The sequence below is a fragment of the Tachyglossus aculeatus genome, chromosome 9, assembly GCF_015852505.1.
Source record: "Tachyglossus aculeatus isolate mTacAcu1 chromosome 9, mTacAcu1.pri, whole genome shotgun sequence".
Classification (NCBI taxonomy): Eukaryota; Metazoa; Chordata; class Mammalia; order Monotremata; family Tachyglossidae; genus Tachyglossus; species Tachyglossus aculeatus.
In genome coordinates this window covers 3,301,826-3,316,945 of record NC_052074.1, presented here as the reverse complement: position 1 = coordinate 3,316,945, position 15,120 = coordinate 3,301,826, and the positions used below count along the sequence as shown (strand labels likewise).

At 45.8% G+C, this 15,120-nt stretch overlaps 1 protein-coding gene across 21 annotated transcripts in view; it reads left to right on the top strand.

Annotated features, from left to right (window-relative positions):
• NRXN1 (neurexin 1) overlaps positions 1-15,120 on the top strand; it is a 683,270-nt gene that overhangs the window by 265,432 nt on the left and 402,718 nt on the right. For all 21 annotated transcript variants that reach the window (XM_038751823.1, XM_038751829.1, XM_038751832.1 and 18 more), the window contains one exon: positions 352-513. In XM_038751823.1, coding sequence (XP_038607751.1) covers positions 352-513 — 162 coding nt within the window. The remainder of the gene's footprint in view (positions 1-351; positions 514-15,120) is intronic.

Genomic DNA, 15,120 nt, shown 5'->3' with positions numbered 1-15,120 from the left:
CAAACCGACTAATGCGTCCACCAGCCAGACTAACCCAGGAAGCATTTTACTAACACCATTTTTGTGTCCGCTGAATACCTTTTCAGTTGCAGTAGGGACTCTGCTGACACTGGTCGGATAGATCAGCTCACGATAACTAGCTCAGAGCTCTTAGGGGGAGTTACCTAGATCCCGAGACTAAACCTCCAACAGATACGAAAATGGGTTCCGTCTTAGGCCTCCAAAGCGAACCAAACCAAACCAAAAAAGAAACCAAAAGCCAAAAACAGACACCAAAAACAGGCAGACCCAAGGGACGGCAGAATCTAGGTCTGAGTATAGCGTGTCCTTTCCCTGTGCTTTGTTATCTAGGTGACCATATCGGTGGACGGCATACTCACCACGACAGGATACACCCAAGAAGACTACACCATGCTGGGCTCCGACGACTTTTTCTATGTCGGCGGCAGCCCCAGCACAGCCGACCTGCCGGGCTCCCCAGTCAGTAACAACTTCATGGGCTGCCTCAAAGAGGTAAATCTCGGCCCGTGGCCTCCTCCGCCTTGGCTGGGACTACCCGTTCAGCGGACTGTCCCCCGCTCGCTCGGGTGGGCTGTGATGAGGGAGCAGGGAGGGCCTCGAAACTCTGATTTAAGAAGCCGTTTGGGCCTGTGGACAGACTCCCCGCCCCATCCTCATCGGCTCCCGGCTGGGCATTAGGATGGGTGGCTTCCTGGCCATCAGGTCTTAGAACCGAGAGAGGGAGAATGGGGGTCGGATGGACATCGGCGCAGGTGACCTGAGGCCCTCCCTGTGGTCCACTCCGGCCGAGGCTGAGGAGTGAAAGGCCCCAGTGGGTGTTTTGAGTGGAAGGACGAGGGACGGACACTGGAGATGAAAGAGAGAGGGAGGCAGGGAGCCGAACAAGCTCACTGTGGGCAGGGAATGTGTCTCTTTATTGTTATATTGTCCTCTCCCAAACACTAAGTACAGTGCTCTGCACACAGTAAGCACTCAATATGTACCACTGACTCACTGACTGGTAATAATAATAATAATTGTGGTATTTGTTAAGCACTTACTATGTGCCATGCACTCCACTAAGCGCTGGGGCGGTTACAAGTAAATCAGGTCAAACACAGTCCCTGTCCCGTGCGGGGCTCGTAGTCTCAATCCCCGTTTTACAGATGAGGTATCTGAGGCCCAGAGAAGTGAAATGACTTGCCCAAGGTCACCCAGCAGAGAAAGGGCAGAGCCTGGATTAGAATCTTTGACCTCTGACTCCCAGTCCCGGGCTCTATCCTCTAGGCCACGCTGCTTCTCTAGTTGGCCGGACTGGTGGACAGGAGGCAGTTGGGGCTCCGTGCGTTTTGGGGTTGGGGGACGGGGATAGAGTCATTCATATTTATTGAGTGCTTACTGTGTGCAGAGCACTGTACCAAGAGCTTGGGAAGTACAAATCTGCAACATAGAGAGACGGTCCCTACCCAGTATCGGGCTCACAGTCTAGAAGGGGGAGAAGCTGCATCCTCTCCCAGTGTCCTGGGGCCACCTGCCCTACCGCCCCCATGATGGAAATGATAATGAGTTTTCGTGTGGGCCACGTACAAGTCAAGCAGGGCCTCAGTGTGGACCACCCAGGTATCTCTTGGGTAAAATCGGTGCTCAGGGATGATGGGAGAGACATCCCTCCCATTCCCCTAAAAAAAGAAAGTGCTTCGGTTCCAGGCCTGCTGTTCTTCCTGCCTCCCCTTGGACTGTAACTCTGCCAGTGGCCCCTGGCAGGGGCTTGTCCGTCAGTGAAAAGCGACAACAGGAGCCCTTAAAGGCAGCATGGGTGCCTTTCACTCACCCCTCAGTGTCCCGTCAGCACTCCAAATCCACCCCAGCATCTACCAGAGGGCAAGGCCGCTTGTGGCAATGAGGCGGTGTTTTGAGAGGATGGCTTTTGAGGTCAATGAACTATGCCTCCCCCTACTCCCTCTGCCTCTCCCTGACTTCTATTCCCTCTGGCCCCATCCCCCTGCCTTCCCTTATTATTATTAATCGTATTTTTTGAGCGCTTACTGTTTGCACAGCACTGTACAAAGCCAACTCCCCCTTTCTCCCTCTGCCCCCCTCCACATCCCCCACATCCTCCTCCACATCCCCCTCCACATCCTCCACACTGAGAAGCAGCGTGGCTCAGTGGGAAGAGCATGGGCTTTGGAGTCAGAGGTCATGGGTTCAAATCCCGGCTCTGCCAATTGTCAGCTGTGTGACTTTGGGCAAGTAACTTCACTTTTCTGGGCCTCAGTTCCCTCATCTGGAAAATGGGGATGAAGACTGTGAGCCCCCCGTGGGACAACGTGATCACCTTGTGACCTCCCCAGTGCTTAGAACAGTGCTCTGCCCATAGTAAGCACCTAATAAATGTCATTATTATTATTATTACTATTATTATTATTATTATCATCCCTCACCTCTTTCTGCCTCCTTCTGCTGTCTTCAACCTCCCCCTTCCTCCTCCCACCTCTCTCCCCTTCCTTACCCATCACAACTCAACGCCATCCAACAGTTTCCAGACCGTGACCAGGCCTTAGATACTTTTCCTCCTGCCCTGCATTCATTCTCCATTTGTTAGCACTGCACATTCCTTTCCTCTCCTTCGTGGCAGGTGGCAGGTTCTCTCATTACCTCACTCTGATTCTTTTCCTCTCCGCCTTGGGAGCTAAAGGCTGGGGAAGAGCGGTCTCAATCATCCCAGAGATCAGGGTATCAGACGGTCTCAGGCTCGATGAGAGTTGCTCATTTCCTTCTGCTTGTGAGTCGCAATGTGTAGAGAATGCCTCCCGCTCCCCTCTTTTCAGTATCAACTGTCCTGTGGATCCTGCAGATTTCTAAGAGCCAAGCGCTGTAGTGAATTTCATCTCTGTCTTGCAATGGCCCCGCAGAAACCTAGAGGAGAGACACAACCTGATTTTTTTTGTCCTTAAAAAGGATTTTTAGGTCACGGCCTTCTGTGGTGTTTACTCTGACCTGGCCCAGGTTGAAACCGCCAGCGGTCGATCTGTTCCCCGATAGCCAATTTTGGCTTTGATTGTCTTGTCTTAGCAATATTCCTTCAAGCGGCAAGCCTGCCTTTTGGCTTTCAGTGTGGTTTTATTCCAGGAAAGCTACCATTTTAGGTCTTCCTAATGAGAGAAGCAGAGAGGGAGTTTCCTCACGCCATCTCTACTAAAATGAAAGATTATCACCTAATTCTCCTCTTTGCCTCTGTTTAAAAGGGGAGCAATCCATTTAATAAAACAGAGATTAAGCAGAATTTTGTCTCTCCCCACTGCACATTTAAATTCTAGTGTTATCCTTTAAAGGGCTAGAAGTGAAAAGGGATTCATCACTCTGTCCTGAGGGGTGGCACCCTCCAAATTCAGCCTTGAGTGTTTGCAATGCCTAAAGGGCGTAAGTCTGACCTGGTGCAGAGAGGGGAGGGTTACCCAGTAGGACTTTCTTCTCAGTCACTCTCCTGCAGTCACTTGCGAGAGTGGACGACCTGGAAGACCTGGAAAGAAAGGACATTTGAGAAAGGTCAAACTGACCCATTTATTTCTTTCTCCACACTGAAAGCGAGGTAGAGCCTGCATCCCTTACAATGAGGAGAAATGAAGGTTGGTTGAGAATTTGAAAACTCATATCATTGGCTGTCATTTAGAATGATCCTAGTCATTTTTTTGTGTCGCGTTCATCGGGAAACCTTTTAAGAAGGAGATTCCAAATTATTTTTTCTTCCCTTCCTCAATCATTCCTTGGTTCCCTCCAAATGACCTTTAGAGACAGGAATTGTGGGAAACATTTTTTTTTCCATGGCGGGCGTGAGTTGCTTTTTGGTGGTAACAATGCTAAAGCTCTAGGTTAGGTTACTTCTCCATAGAAGAATATGCATGTTGACTTAATGCCCCCTGGGAGAGTAAGTGAATAATAATAAGAATTGTAATAATAATGATAATTCATTCATTCATTCAATCATATTTATTGAGCAATTACTGTGTGCAGAGCACTGCACTAAGCGCTTTGGAAGTACAAGTCGACAACATATAGAGACGGTCCCTAACCAACAGCGGATTCACAGTCTAGAAGGGGGAGACAGACAACGAAACAAAACATGTAGACAGGTGTCAAAACCATCAGAATAAATAGAACTATAGCTATATGCAAATCATTAATAAAATAGAGTAGTAAATATGTACAAGTAAAACAAATGGAGTCATAAATATGTACAAATAATGAAATATGTTAAGCACTTACTATGAGCCCAGCACTGAAGTCGATACAAGATAATCAGTTGTTACTTGGGGCTCACAGTCTAAGTTGGAGGGAGAACAAATATTGCACCCCCATTTTACGGATGAGTAAATTGAAGCACAGAGAAGTGACTTACCCAAGGTTTCACAGCAGGCTCGTGGCAGAGCAGGGATTAGAACCCAGGTCCTCTGACTCCCAGTCCCGGGCTCTTTCCACTAGGCCACACTGCTCCTTTTGGCTTTGACCCACTTTATAATAATAATAATAATGTCCTTTATTAAGCGCTTACTATGTGCAAAGCACTGTTCATTCATCCATTCATTCAGTCGTATTTATTGAGTGCTTACTGTGTGCAGAGCACTGTACTAAGCCCTTGGGGAGTACAAGCTGGCAACATATAGAGACGGTCCCTACCCAACAGCAGGCTCACAGTCTAGAAGAACTCACAGTCTAGAAGGGCTCACTGTTCTAAGCGCTGGGGAGGTTACAAGGTGATCATGTTGTCCCACGGGGGGCTCACAGTCTTAATTCCCATTTTACAGATGAGGGAACTGAGGCCCAGAGAAGTGACTTGCCCAAAGTCACCCAGCTGACAGTTGGCAGAGCCAGGATTTGAACCCATGACCTCTGACTCCAAAGCCCATGCTCTTTCCACTGAGCCACACTGCTTCTTTATCCGAGCTTCTAGCCACCTGTGAAATGGAAAAGTCTCTTCAGGCAAGCATCACCATTATCATTTGCAGGAAGCAGTAGAGCAGTGACTGTAGACTCTTAAGATTTCCAACCAGAAACAGAAACACGGTCCATCAGCCATGCTGGAAACGCTGGCCCTGAGCAAAACTTGGGGGGTTGGGTTCAAACCAAAAAAATCCCTCCGAGCCACCTCCTTGTTCTTCCAAGGGAACAGAGAAACTTTGTGGAACTGGTCAATCAATCAATCACATTAATCGAGCGCTTCCTCTGTGCCAAGCACTGTACCAAGCACTTTGGAGAGTATGAAGTAATGGAGTTCCCTGCCCAAGTAAGTGGGGGGGGGGGACGGGGGACGGACAATGATAATAATAACAATAATAATAATAATAATAATGGCATTAAGCGCTTACTATGTGCAAAGCACTGTCCTAAGCACTGGGGGGGATACAAGGTGTATGTAATTCTGTAAATTCTGGATATGGACAGAAGAGCTTGTGGGGCTGAGGGAGGGGGGTATTAAGGGAGAAAAACCAAGTGCAAGGGTGACGCAGAAGGGAGTGGGAGAGGAGGAAAGGAGGGCTTAGTCAGAGCAAGTGTCCTAGCTGGGAGTGGGACAAAGGGAAGCGGCCCTTTCTGATCGGCTCTTTCCTGCTCAGGCGCCACTGCCCAGAAGCCTGCTGGGATTTCTTCCTTCAGTGGGTCCCTCAGGGAGCCCAAACTAAAATGATGGAAATTCTTCTTTGCATTTTTTTATTATTGTGTCCAGAGCCACTATTTGGTTATTATTAATGAAAATAATAATAATGGGAATTGTTATTCCCATTATTATTATTATTATTCCCAATGATTATTCAATAGGAGTAATAGGAATCATAGAGAAGCAGCCTGGCGCAGTGGAAAGAGCACGGACTTTGGAGTCAGAGGTCATGGGTTCAAATTCCGCCTCTGCCACTTGTCAGCTGTGTGACTTTGGGCAAGTCACTTCACTTCTCAGGGCCTCAGTTCCCTCATCTGTACAATGGGGATGAAGACTGTGAGCCCCCCGTGGGACAACCTGATCACCTTGTAACTTCCCCAGCGCTTAGAACAGCGCTTTGCACATAGTAAGCACTTAATAATTGCCATCATTATTAGTATTATTACAATGATAATAATAATACCAGCATTTGTTAAGCATTTATTTTGTGTCTAAGTGCTGAGGTAAGTACAGGGTTATCAGTTTGGACACAGTCCTTGTCCTGTACGGGGCTCACAGTCTAGATAGGAGGGAGTGGGATTTAGTGGTCATTTTGCAGATGTGGAAACTGAGGCAAGGGGAAGGAAAGTCACACAGCAGACAAGTGGCAAAGCTGGGATTAGAACCCGGGTCCTCTGATTCCCAGGCCCCATGATTTTTCCACTAGGCCATGCTGCTTCCCGATAAACAGTCAATCAGTCAATCAAGGTATTTATTGAGCACATACTGTGCACAGAGCACTTGGGAGAGTACATTTTAGCAGAGTTGGTAGGCACATTCCCTGAGCACAAGGAGCTTACAGTCTAAAGGGAATAGTAATAATAATAATAATGGCATTTTTATTAAGCGCTTACTATGTGCAAAGCACTTTTCTAAGCCCTGGGGAGTTACAAGGTGATCAGATTGTCCCACGGGGGGCTCACAGTCTTCATCCCCCTTTTACAGATGAGGTAACTGAGGCAGAGAGAAGTGACTTGCCCAAAGTCTCACAGCTGACAATTGGTGGTGTCGGGATTTGAACCCATGACCTCTGACTCCAAAGCCCGTGTTCTTTTCCACTGAGCCACACTGTGTCTTAAGGAAACAAGAACAGTCCTTCATGCTCAGATTCCCAGGCTGTGTCTACCCCAGAGATTCCATCTAGCCCTTCTGCTTCTCCTGGACATATTCCTTTCTCCCCTCCCCTCATCCGCACATTATGATTCCTGGAATTAGTTCAGGATTAAGAGGCTGTACCCCCTTTCCTTGGTCTAAATTGGGAAAGGAAACCATCCGTCTTCAAGTGGGAATACATCTAGGGATTTGGCATCCCCTGAAACATCCGAAAGATGATTTTCAGTTAATTTAAGCAATTTGCACAACTCTGTCTGAGAAAGACTGTAAGCCCCTTCAGGACAAGGGATTGTGTCTTTTACCGATTACAATTGCCCAAGACTTTGGTACAAAATCATGCCCATGTAGGGGCAGTCAATAAATACCACTGGACTTTTTTAAAGATATTTGTTAAGCGCCAGGCTCTGTAATAAGTGTTGGATGAGATACAAGCTAATGTCCCATGGAGGGAGCCCAGTCTCAACCCCCCTTTTTCATATGGGGTAGCTGAGGCATGGAGAGATGAAATGACCGGCCCAAGGTCACACAGCCGACAAGTGAAGGAATCGGGTTTAGAACCCAGGTCCTTATGATCCCAGGTCCATGCTCTACTCACTAAACCAAGACACCAAGAGATGAGTAGTTTTGAATGCAGCCTCAAAAGGTTGACTGGAATGGAGCCACAGAGGATACAGAAGTGAGAAACAAGAAAAAGGACTCACTAAAGGGAATTAAATCCCTCCAGAAAATTCCATCGGCCTAATTAGACCAACTCAGTTTTTAGTTACACATCTAAACTCTGAACACCGCAAGTTTGGGAGGTAGCAAAAGTGGCTTGCTATTCTCCACGCTGATTAGAATGAATTCCTCTCCCGGGGGAATTTTTCCACTCCTGACAGGGAAGATGGATCGTTCTCGGCACAGTTGATACAGAGTTGTCGTTGGCCATTCCGGTGTCTGTTTCCCCTTTGGTACTGAGGAGCCGGAGGGAAGAAAACCGAGTGGGGGAAGGCCCAGAGCAAAAAGGCACATTCCTCCTTTCACCCTTAGGTCGGTCCCCTGATGTCTATGTGACCTTGGGCAAGTCACTTCACTTATCTGGGCCTCAGTTCCCTCATCTCTAAAATGGGGATTGAGACTGTGAGCTTCCATGTAAGACAGGGATTGTGTCCAGCCTGACTATCTTTCTTCTACCTCAGCTCTCAGTACAGTGCCTGACACATAGTAAGTACTTAACAAATACCATTAAAAACAGTATTCGTGGTGCTCCTTCTGCTTGCAAAGCAGTATGCTCGGGGCTGGGAAAAAAATACACGGATGGTAATTAGACATTGGCCATTTCACAAGGAGCTCACAATCTAAAGCTAAGGTGGGCAGAGGGGATTGGCGATGTACGCATAAGGAAAGATTAAACAGTACAAACCGAAAACAAGATAAAAGAGAAGGAATAGTGACATATGCAAAAATGAAATACAGGAGCTCGTGGGCAGTGTAATGAATGGAGCAGAATTTGGGGTTCCTAATAGCTCACAGCCTCCTCTGAAGCCAGTTTTTCACCCCTTGACCCACCAAAACCAGGCCTACCTCCCTGATAGCGATTGCCCCCTTTCCTTCCTTCAATTCATTTGTATTTACTGAGCGCTTATTCGGTACAAAGCACTGTACAAAGCACTTGGGAGAGGACAGTAGAACAGTAAATAGACGCGTTCCCTGCACACAACAAGCTTACAGTCTAGATGGGGGAGACGGACATCAATATAAATAAATAAATGACAGATACGTACACAGGTGCTGTGGGGCTATTAGGGAGGAAAAACCAAGGGAGCAAGTCAGGGCGATGCAGAAGGGAGTGGGAGAAAAACACATTTCAGCTCCTCAGTTAATAATTGTGGTATTTGTTAAGCGCTTACTCTGTGCCAAGCGCTGTACTAAGCTCGATCATAGGAATGGATTTGGTCCGACCCACATGGGATTCATAGTATTCCACAGTATTTCACTTTCAGTCTAAGTGGAAGGGAGGAGAAGTACTGAATCGTCACTTCACAAATGCAGAAACCACGGACCAGAAAAATAAGCTGACTTGGCCAAGGTCACACTGCAGGCAAGCAGCCAAATCGGGATTAGAACCCAGGTCCTCTGAATTACCAGACCCAGAATCTATCCACTAGGCAACTCCCCATTTGTCCAAGTAAGCAAGCAAGCAAAGGTTTTAGACCCTTTTTTTTTCTTTTAATGGATTTTTCCCATGCAAGGAATGTTAGGAGGATGAGTTTGGATTTAGACGAGTTTCAACAGAATTGATATCTTCAAACATATCACTCAGTAATCTTGAAGGAGGAGAATCGATAAATGCCCTATTTTAAACAACGATGATTTCAGCGAATGTAATCGTCCAAGTCCAATAAATTCCACATAGGAATAAACAAGATAAATGTGACTCATGAGGTTTTCTCATATGAGCTGTGGTGGCTATTTTTAGTAGGACCAATTATTCGTGATTATATATGACTAAATTGAGCCCCCTCCCCCACCAAATAAAAAATGCTTTAGGCTAACTATATAATCTAACATACAAGTAGATATTGTTTAGCAATTTAATTTTAAGGTTTGGGGAAAGCATAAGTGACCCATTATTATTTAAGTATTTTATACTTTAGTATGTGTGAATTATACTAAACCCAAGGATAAATTAGAATTAAGATTATAAACCCCCTGTTGGATGGGAACTGAGTCCAACCTGATTGCCTTGTATCGACCCCAGAGCTTAGAACATAGCACATAGTAAGTGCTTAACAAATAGCATAAAAGCAGAGTTCTCTTCATTGTCTGGGTGGTCATAATGAGCCCAAATCTGCCATTGGCTAATGGTAAATAATCAATCAGTGGAATTTATTGAACACATACTAGTTACTTATTGAACACATGCACATCCTCTCCCCCTCCTCCCCCTCCCCATCCCCCCGCCTTACCTCCTTCCCCTGCCCAAAGCACCTGTATATATGTTTGTACATATTTATTACTCTATTTTACTTGTACATATCTACTATTCTATTTATTTTATTTTGTTAATACGTTTTGTTTTGTTGTCTGTCTCCCCCTTCTAGCCTGTGAGCCTGCTGTTGGGTAGGGACCGTCTCTATAAGTTGCCAACTTGTACTTCCCAAGCGCTTAGTACAGTGCTCTGCACACAGTAAGCGCTCAATAAATACCATTGAATGAATGAATGAATGAATAGTTATAGAGCACTGTACTAGAGCTTGGGAAAGTACAATATAATAGAATTGGGAGACGTGGGGGTGAGATAGAGAAGCAGTGTGGCTCAGTGGAAAGAGCCCGGGCTTTGGCGTCAGAGGACATGGGTTCAAATCCCGGCTCCGCCAATTGTCAGCTGTGTGACTTTGGGCAAGTCACTTCACTTCTCTGTGCCTCAGTTACCTCATCTGTAAAATGGAGAATAAGACTGTGAGCCCCCCGTGGGGCAATTTGATCACCTTGTAATCTCCCCAGTGCTTAGAACAGTGCTTTGTACATAGTAAGTGCTTGATAAATGCCATCATTATTATTATTATTATTATTATTACCGTTCCTGCCAATTTGTACTTCCCAAGTGCTCAGTCCAGTGCTCTGCACACAGTAAGCGTTCAATAAATATTATTGAATGAATGAATGAATGATATATAGTAAGCCGCTTAACAAATACCGCAGTTATCATTATTATTATGAGTCCTTCCATACCAAGCAGCTTCCCGGAAAGTCTCCTCCCTCTCTCCCAACGTGTCACCCCTGCTCAGAAGATCAGGTGACGTGGTCACGTAAACTAGGAGACAGATTGGTCAGTAGGCATTAGAAACCACTTGTTTGCCATATCATCTTGTAGGAATTCACCTCATTAATGTTCTGCAATGCAAAAACTTGGCTCCGCCACTTGTCTGTCAGTCAATTATATTTATTGAGCGCTTACTATGTGCAGAGCACTATACCAAGTTCTTGGGAGAGTACCATACAACAATAAACAGACACATTCCCTGCCCACAATGAGCTTACACTCTGCTGTGTGATCTTGGACAAGTCACCTCACCTCTCAAGGCCTCAGTTACCTCATCCGTGAAATGGGGATTAAGATTGTGAGCCCCATGTGGGACAGGGACTGTGTTCAGCCTGATTAGCTTGAATCTACCCCAGAGCCTACTACCGTGCCTAGCACATAGTAAATACTTAACAAGTAAAAAAGAAAAAAATAAATTGTGCCACCCAGTCTTGGTACCCACCTAATTGACTGAGCTGATTGGAATAGAATCAACTGAAAGATTGCTGGTTTACAGGTGTTCATAATCCATTAAATTGCATACTGGACAGAGCGTAGGCCTGGGAATCAGAAGTGTTCTATTTCTGACTCCATTACTTGTCTGCTGTGTGACCTTGGTCAAGTCACTTCACTTCTCTGTGCCTTAGTTCCCTTATATATAAAGTGAGCATTGAGACAGTGAACCCAACATAGGACAAGGACTTTGTCCAACCCAATTTGTTTGTATCCATCCCAGCACTTAATATAGCAGCTGGCACATAGTAAGTGCTTAACAAATACCATTATCATTACTATTATTATTATTATCATTATTTCCCCAGGGCTTAGAACAGGGCCAGGCACATAGGAAGCACTTAGGAAATACAATTAAAAAAAAAAAGACACCCACTGAAATGATTTACAGATAGGAGGATTTAATGGGGAATGTAGGATATATGCATAAGTGCTAAAGGAAGTTGTGAGTCTAAATACTTGGGACAAATGCCATCAGAAAAAAAATTAAATCAGCTTTCCCCATTTAGTGTAGTTTAATTTAGTATCTTCTAGCATCAAAGCCATACTCTGCTCAGCTAGGCCACGTGAAAGGAATGAACAGGATACCCAAACAGCTGCTAGATGGCAAGCTGAGATTGTGTAGAGCTAGGAAAAAGATGACTGAGAAGCAGAATGGCCTAGTAGAAAGAGCTAGGTCCTGGGAGTCAGAGGACCTGGGTTCTAATCTTGGCTCCGCCAATTGCTTGCTGTGTGACCTTGGACAAGTGGCTTTGCTTCTCTGGGTCTCAGTTCCCTCCACTGTAAAATGAGGATTGAATACCTCTTCTCCCTCCTACTTAGACTTTGAGCTCCATGCAGGACAGGGGCTGTGTCCTACCTAATTAATCTAACCTAACCCAGCACTTAGAAGGGTGTTTGGTACATAGTAACCATAGAAAACAAAAAATGAGCAAACAAAAAAAAAACACCCAACAACAACAACAACAAAAAACCTTCTGTTTTTAAAAGAAGCTGCTAAGGCAAGATTTGGGTACTATTCCCTTCCCAGTCTTTGATTTTTTATTTCACTGAACTTTTCACCTCAGAATCTGATCCGATTTCAAAAGGCTCAGTATAGCAGTCAAATAGTGCTTCCCAGCTATGAATCTGATTCCAGAAGTCTATCGTTCCCAAGAAGATCAATATTTATTGTGAGGCAGGGCTCGGCACCCCCGTCTTCCCCACTTACTAGAGAAGCAGCATGGTGTAGTAAATAGAACCCAGGCCTACGAGTCTGAGGGATCTGGGTTCTAATCCTAGCTCCACCACTTGTCTGCTGGGTGTTCTTGGGCAAGTCACTGAACTTCTCTGGGCCTCAGTTCCCTTATCTGTAAAAAAAAGGGGATTAAGACTGTGAGCCCCAAGTGGGACAGGAACTGTGTCGAACCTGATTAACTTAATGACAATAATGATAATAATGGCATTTATTAAGCACTTACTATGTGCAAAGCTCTGTTCTAAGTGCTGGGGAGGTTACAAGGTGATCAGGTTGTCCCCCCGGGGCTCACAGTCTTCATCCCCATTTTACAGATGAGGTCACTAAGGCTCAGAGAAGTTAAGTGACTTACCCAAAGTCACACAGCTGACAATTGGCAGAGCTGGAATTCGAACCCATGACCTCTGACTCCAAAGCCCGGGCTCTTTCCACTGAGCCATGCTGCTTCTCTACCCCAGCACTTAGAACAGTATTTGGCATGAAGTAAGCACTTAACAAATATCATAATAAGAATTATGAACATTATTTTTTCTCCATAGGAGCTTAAGAAATATCATAATTACTATTATTAATCATTATTCTCGGGGCCTCAGTTGCCTCATCTGTAAAATGGGGATTGAGTCTGTAAACCCCACGTGGGACAGGGGCTGTATCCAACCTGATTTGTTTGTATCCACCCCAGCGTTTAGTACAATGTCTGGTGCATAGTAAGCGCTTAACAAATACCACGATTATCATTATTATTATTATTACACCTGGCTCTGAGTGGTTCACATCCTTATGCTAGTCTTCACTGTTGCTCCCCACTATTTGAGAGATGGGTAATAATAACAATAATGATGGTGTTTGTTAAGCGCTTACTATGTGCCAAGCACTGTTCTAATCACTGGGTGAGATACAAGGTAATCAGGTTGTCCCAGGTGGGGCTCACAGACTTAATCCCCTTTTTACAGGTGAGGGAACTGAGGCTTAGAGAAGTTAAGTGACTTGCCTATAGTCACACAGCAGACAAGTGGCGTAGCCAGGATTAGAACCCATGACCTCTGACTCCCAAACCCAGGCTCTTTCCACTAAGTCATGCTGCTTCTCATAATTATGGTATTTGTTAAGTGCTTATTTTGTGTCAGCACTGTACTAAGCGCCAGGGTAGATGCAAACAAATCAGGTTGGACACAGTCTCAATCCCCATTCTACAGATGAGGTAACTGGGGCCCAGAGGAGTGAAATGACTGCTCTCCTGCTTCCTGTAAATGATAATGGTGATGCTTGCCTGAAGAGACTTTTCCACTTCACAGGTGGCTAGAAGCTCGGATAAAGAAGCAGTGTGGCTCAGTGGAAAGAGCATGGGCTTTAGAGTCAGAGGTCATGGGTTCAAATCCTGGCTCCGCCAATTGTCAGCTGGGTGACTTTGGGCAAGTCGCTTCTCTGCGCCTCAGTTCCCTCATCTGTAAAATGGGGATTAAGACTGTGAGCCCCCCGTGGGACAACATGATCACCTTGTAACCTCCCCAGCGCTTAGAACAATGAGCCCTTTTAGACTGTGAGTTCTTCTAGACTGTGAGCCTTCCCAGACTGAGCCCCCTCCTTCCTCTCCCCATCCTCCCCCTCCCCATCCCTCCTGCCTTACCTCCTTCCCCTCCCCACAGCACCTGTATATATGTTTGTACGTATTTATTACTCTATTTTATTTGTACATATTTATTCTATTTATTTTACTTTGTTAATATGTTTTTACAGACGAGGTAACTGGGGCCCAGAGGAGTGAAATGACTTGCCCAAGGTGACACAGCATACCAGTGGCAAAACCAGGATTAGAACCCAGGATTAGGATTAGATATAATGCCGTATATCTATGCCACTACGGCATGCTGCTTCTAGTTTCGGGATGCAGTTTTGCCCTCTCGTTTCTGTCTTAATCCTGGGTGAAACGTGAGCAATGATGTCCCCTCCCTTCCCTCCACCCCCGCCATGAACCCATTTGATAAAACAAGGTCCTGACAGGCCAGTGGAGGGGCACATTTTGCCCCTAGTGAGGGCAGAGCCAATCAGTCAGTCAGTCAGTTGTATTTTTGGGTGCTTACTGTGTGCAGAACACTATTTTAAGTGTTTGGGAGAATACAACAGAATACTAAACGGAAACACTCCTTGCCCACTAGACTAAAGACTAGAGCTTTAGCCTAGGCTGAGACAGATGTTAATAGAAATAAATTAATTCCAGATACAGATATAAGTGATGTGGGGCTGGGAGGGGGGATGAATAAAGGGAGGAAGTCAGGGTGACGCGGGAGGGAGTGGGAGAAGAGGATGGGAGGGCTTAGTCAGGGAAGGCCTCTTGGAGGAGATGGGCCTTCAATAAGTATTTGAAGGGGGTTGGGGGAGTAATTTTCTGTGGGATATGAGGAGGGAGGGCATTCCAGGCCAGAGGCAGGACGTGGGTGAGTTGTCAGTTGTGAGATAGATGAGATGGAGGGACAGGGGAAGACCAAATTTTCCGTGCTCCCCGAGTCCAAATTCTCAGACTAAGGTAAGTGTTCCCTGGCTGTGAAGAGGATGTGTGGGGAAAGTAAGCCCTTAAGGCCCAATAAGAAGCTCCTTTGACTCTTCCAGACTCTTCCAAGAGGCTGTGGCGTTCAGCGCTCTACACATAGTAGAGGTTCTCAACAGGGCTCACTGCACGGTGAATGCCCAGAGCAATATTTTACCCAGAGTAGTATTCTATACAGTGCTGTGCCCACAGTGGCACCCAACACAGTGTCCTGTGCATAGAGACACCCAACCCATTGC